Raw genomic sequence first — 6,000 nt, forward strand, 5'->3', positions numbered from 1 at the left:
GTAAGTATTGTTGTGGTTCCCATATTTACAGTCGAAGAAATAGCAGTACAGGTATTCAGAATGAAAATGTATAATACAAGACTTAGTTTACTTATAAAAATTATTCTAATTAAAATGTGTGGTAGAAGGCTTTTTTACAGGAAGTGCATGACCTAAATTTGATTTCCAGCTGTTATATATTATGGGACCTTAAGGAAACTACTGATGTTCTTAGTATAGTCATTGAGAAAATGATAATCCCTTCCCTGTACCACAGGATTATTGATAAAACCAAGTTAATATTTATGAAAGCGCCTTGTAAAATCAATGTACGACTAGAATGTACTGTCCAGTGTTCCAGGAAAAATAATCATTATAGTTAAGATTTGGAGATTTCCTAGAAAAACACAAAACTGTTTTTGTTTTATTTCATTTTCAAAGAAGTTACAAATCATTATTTTGAAGTTTTTATTTAACCCCAAACTAGAAATTAAAAAGAAAAGTACTGCAATCCATTCTTAAATGGGCTTTTGGCCTTCAAGGATAATACACACCACTATAGTATGTCATTTACAAAGGAGTTGTTTCAAGTGATTCTCCCAACAGTGAGATAGACAAGGAAGTTGCAATTCTCATGAAATCATTCATATATATATTACTGATTTCAGAGAGGAAGGGAGAGGGAAAGAGAGATAGAAACATCAATGATGAGAAAGGATCATTGATTGGCTGCTTCCTGCACACCTCTTACTAGGGATCGAGCCCACATCCCCAGGCATGTGCCCTTGACCAGAATTGAACCCAGGACCCTTCAGTCCGCAGGCCGATGCTCTATCCACTGAGCTAAACCAGCTAGGGCCTCATGAAATCTTAATGTTGAAAGAGATGAAGTTCAGAAAGGTTGTGTTTTACCCCAGAACAAGGGTAGTAAAGCAATAAAATAAGGCCCTATTCTCCATTTTCTGCTATATTATACAAAAGTTATCAACATTTAGACCTCATATTTACTGAAAGGTTTTGATCCGTTACTTGAATTAGACTGGTGAAACTAATGAATAAATAAAAACAAAATATAGCAATGCGGTGGTGCCCCAATTTTTCTTATGTTACAGGTTCCCATATATGTGGAAAGGTTGGGAACCTCTAATTATCCCAGTCTTTCTTCACCACTACTTATGGAGAAGTAAGCTAGTTGGATTCCTCTCTCTTATACATGCATACAGAAAGGATTAGAATTGATTTGTAAACTTAACTTCTATAAATCCAGTATATTTGGAAATATCTCCCACCTAAGTTTCTTATTTAGATTCAATGATGATAAAACTTGTAAAAATAGTTTCTCCACTGATGAATGTTCAACAGTGGCAAGCTTTACTGGTTTTGTCATAAACTTGTTGGCTTTTCTTAACGACCCAATTAAGTCCATTTTTTCTCTGCCACAATATGAGCTAAGAAAGAGACAAATGATTCTAGAATGTACTCTCCAGTGATCCAGGAGAGTACATATCTTCTGCCTTCTAAACATCTGGGTTCTATAAACATTGTGGGACAATGTTCATACTTTTGAAGACTTCTTGAGCAAATTTAATATGCAAATTTGCAATATTAAAATAATTGGAATAATTTACATGTTAAAATATCTTTATTAGCACATTATTTAGTTTTGACAAATAGTTTATTGGTTTGATTTCTCCTACATTAAGTTCTAAAACAATACAATATATTTATTTTAAGAAAAGGTATACCTAATGCAATGTACAGTGCTTCATTTGTGTAATTTAAATGCAGATTTGTATCTCAAACTTTTGTTTGAATATGACATATAGAGTTGACTTTTAAAACAGCAAAGCTGCTTATAAATTTTGAAATTCAGGGCAAGTAGTATCACTGATAAAGAAAAAAGAAGTTTCATTTTTTGAAGCAAAATATCTAAATAAAATAAAGTAGATATTGTCCTCCACATTTTACTGATATAAAGTAACTTACATAAGGTTATATAGGTTAACAAGGACAGAAGCAAAGCTTGAACCTGCATCTCTGGTTCCAAATCCTATACCCTTTCATCAGCTAAACTGTTTGCCTTACAATCATTTGCATTCCCTGTAGTCACAATGCTAACTTAGAAATATTTGAAAATATTAAGATGTCTTTTCTGTTTTTCACTGTTGATTTGATATTCATACTTAGTGTGTTTTTGCCAGACAAAATTTCCAATTAACTTATTTTGACAGGGTCTGGTGTTATTTTTAAAGATATTGACTGAATTAATATCTGAATATATATATAGCTAAGTAATAGCCATCCCATGTCCTCCTCTCTCACTCTATTTTTTTTTTTTAGTTTCAGCATAGAACCAAACTATGACTTCCTCTATATACACGATGGGCCAGACAGCAATAGCCCGCTAATTGGAAGTTTTCAAGATAGCAAGTTACCAGAGAGAATAGAAAGCAGCTCCAATACCATGCATTTGGCTTTTCGGAGTGATGGGTCTGTGAGTTACACTGGATTTCATTTAGAATATAAAGGTAAGTGTGGACATTTGATTTCAGCATCATGGTTTCACTTGTATTTTCTACAGGAGGATAACTCTGCAGTGGCCATTGTCAGTGGTTATCTGTGCATTTCTCAGCGCAGGCTACCTACAGTTCATCTCATAAAAGATCTCTGACTTTTCCTATCAGTGAGGAGGAAATTAGTATTTCCCTAATTACTACCAAAGGAAATGTATCAGCAAACAAATTAACAATTAGTATACTCTGAGAGTTGGCTGAAACCACAAAATAATTTAAAAAACTACTTTTTTGGAAGCTGAATATTCACTTAAATATCTTTTATTCAGAGACTATGATCAGTGATAAAGAGAACAAATTATAGTGATAATTATGTTCCAAAGAATGTCTAAAGATGTTTAAATATGTCAATATTCAGAATAGGGATAATAAAATATAGTGATAATTATATTTTAGAATATCTCTGCACGTATTTAAATGAATTAATGTTACAATGCCTATGGATGCCTATAAACATATTTTATATTTTAAATTGGTTTATGTGCTTTTTTCATTATATATGTGAGTGTCTTTCTAATGGGATTATTGAATCAAAGGCTAATCTAATTCCATACTCAATCTAAGTCCATATTGCCAAATTACTCTCAGAAGAGGTTAACCAATTTATTTTGTCAAAAGCAGAGAAAGTGTTTCAGAAACTCCACATATGTTTTAAGATATAATTGACCCATGATATTTTATTAATTTTATATGTACAACATAATGATTTGATATATGTATATGTTGTGAAATGATTACCACAATAAGTTTAGGCAGTGTCCATCACTACGCAGTTACAATTTTTTTCTTGGATGAGAACTCTTAAGATCTATTCTCTTAGCAACGTTCACATATACATAATGTAGTATTGTTAACTGTAGTCACCATGCTGTACATTACATCTCCAGGACTTATTTATCTTATAACTGGAAGTTTGTATCTTTTGCTCACCTTTATCTATTTCACCCACCCCTGACCCTGAACTTTACCAACCACCAATCTGTTCTTTGTATCTGTTCTCTGTATGTGCACCAGCATTTACTTCACTAACTCTCTAACATACTAAAATACAAGCCTCTTAAGAGCAAGAACTCTATTTGCTATTATACAATTAGTACCTTAGAATGTTGCCTATGCATAGTAATTGTTTGATAATTATTTAATTGGTAAGTTTTTTGTTTAAAATCAAGTCATAATTAGAATCATAACATAATAATATTATTGAAATATTAGAAATCTTGAAGATACATTTCTGCCCTGCATGTTATAAATGAGAAGTTGCCTCTTTAGGAATAGCTAGTTATATCTGCACATTGACAGGCTTATAAATAAGACCAATTGTAAAGGAGAGGACAGGAGAAGGGGAGGGAGAGGAGAGGAAAAGAGAGGAGGGAAAAAAGGCAGCAAACAAGGCTACAAGCACTACCATGCTCAGGGCAGATGGTGCTAATGGAATACAATATTATTTCTCATGGAAACTGGACTTGACCTTACAATCCTTTCTCCACATTACATTCCAGATAGCCATCACTAAATCCATGCAATGAAGTACTTGAGATAAAACCTATTTGGTATATCTCTGCTAAATGTATGTTTGTTTCTATTGCCCAGCTTGATATAATTCTGTGTCCGTTATTTCAAAAACTAAGATTTATGCTGCCATAGGAAAATGGCCATGGATGCAAAATTTTAAAAAGAAATATTATTTATTATGTACTTACTCTATTCTATGTAGTGATTAGTTCTTTTAATGCATTATCTTTGTCCTTCCCAGGAGCAGATATACTTATAAATGCAACAAAAATATTAAACTAACAACATTATGAGATACATACTGCTATCTCTCCTTTACAAATGATAAAATTGAGGATCAGATTGTTAAAATGAGTTATACAAGATGACAACTTATTATTACCATTTTGAGTAAAGACAAATACAAATATGAGTACAGGCAGAGAAAAATACATAATCATGTCTTGAACTACAATCCTTTTTGGACCCTACAATTACTCCCCACCATCCTTAGCTACTATAAAAACACCCACTTCACACAATTCCGCCATGAGGTCCTTTTTTTATTCTTTAGAATCCAGATGTTATTTTTTACAATGTTAGTACTGAGTTCATTTCCCCCAAATCCACTTTTTATTTTTATTTTTTGCCTTTACCAATACATTTATTACCAAGTGTTATTTTATGTCAAGAACATATAATGTCTAGAATTATGTGCAATGATCAGAAATCCACCAGAGAATACATAGTTTTAGTTTAATAGGGCTTTGAATAAATGAACTTTGTTTTAAAGAGATCACAATATTTCTTTTGACATAACTCCATACATTTACATCCTCTACCGGAGCATTCATTTACACTAAAAATAAGGATTCAAGACTTATACCTAAAAGGCAGTGCCTATTTTTTATGGTTACTGTAATCTTTGATAACAAATAAAGCTTAAAAATCATAAACTAATATTAAATTTAAACTATAGGGTGTCCCAAACAATGTATATACACACTATGAATAATTGTAAAGGCAGTATTTATTAAAATACATTTCATTTTCAAAATTGAGCTATCAATTGTTAAAGTGTATAACAACTTTTTAGTTTTGGGATACCCTGTATAATAATGAATTGCAGATATAAAAGTATCTTTTTTATTTAGTACTTCAAGTCTATTTTTAAATAAATCTTTATTGTTGAAAGTATTACATATTGCCCTTCTCCCCCCAGCATTGCCCTCTACCACTCCCCTACCCGCAAAGCCTTCACCACCCACTGTCTGTGTCCTTGAGTTAAAATGGAACTACCATTTGACCCTGTGATCCCACTTCTAGGAATATATCCCAAGAAATCAGAAACACCCATCAGAAAGAATATATGCATCCCTATGTTCATAACAGCACAATTTGCAATAGCTAAGATTTGGAAACAGCCTAAGTGCCCATCAGCAGATGAATGGATTAAAAAGCAATGGCACATCTGCACAATGGAATACTATCCAGCTATAAAAAATAAATAATTTCTTATTTAGATTCAAGGATGATAAAACTTGTAAAAATAGTTTCTCCACTAATGAATGTTCAACAGTGGCAAGCTTTACTGGTTTTGTCATAAACTTGTTGGCTTTTCTTAACGACCCAATTAAGTCCATTTTTTCTCTGCCACAATATGAGCTAAGAAAGAGACAAATGATTCTAGAATGTACTCTCCAGTGATCCAGGAGAGTACATATCTTCTGCCTTCTAAACATCTGGGTTCTATAAACATTGTGGGACAATGTTCATACTTTTGAAGACTTCTTGAGCAAATTTAATATGCAAATTTGCAATATTAAAATAATTGGAATAATTTACATGCTAAAATGTCTTTATTAGCACTTTATTTAGTTTTGACAAATAGTTTATTGGTTTGATTTCTCCTACATTAAGTTCTAAAACAATACAATATATTTATTTTAAGAAAAGG

The 6,000-nt window shown here is 32.1% G+C and overlaps 1 protein-coding gene across 1 annotated transcript in view; it reads left to right on the forward strand.

Moving 5' to 3' along the window:
* Nucleotides 1-6,000, forward strand: part of CSMD3 (CUB and Sushi multiple domains 3) — an 888,294-nt gene that overhangs the window by 641,696 nt on the left and 240,598 nt on the right. The window contains exon 30 of the mRNA XM_005869050.2: nt 2,320-2,507. Within this exon, the coding sequence (XP_005869112.1) occupies nt 2,320-2,507 (188 nt within the window). The remainder of the gene's footprint in view (nt 1-2,319; nt 2,508-6,000) is intronic.

This window comes from Myotis brandtii, unplaced genomic scaffold (genome assembly GCF_000412655.1).
Source record: "Myotis brandtii unplaced genomic scaffold, ASM41265v1 scaffold285, whole genome shotgun sequence".
Classification (NCBI taxonomy): Eukaryota; Metazoa; Chordata; class Mammalia; order Chiroptera; family Vespertilionidae; genus Myotis; species Myotis brandtii.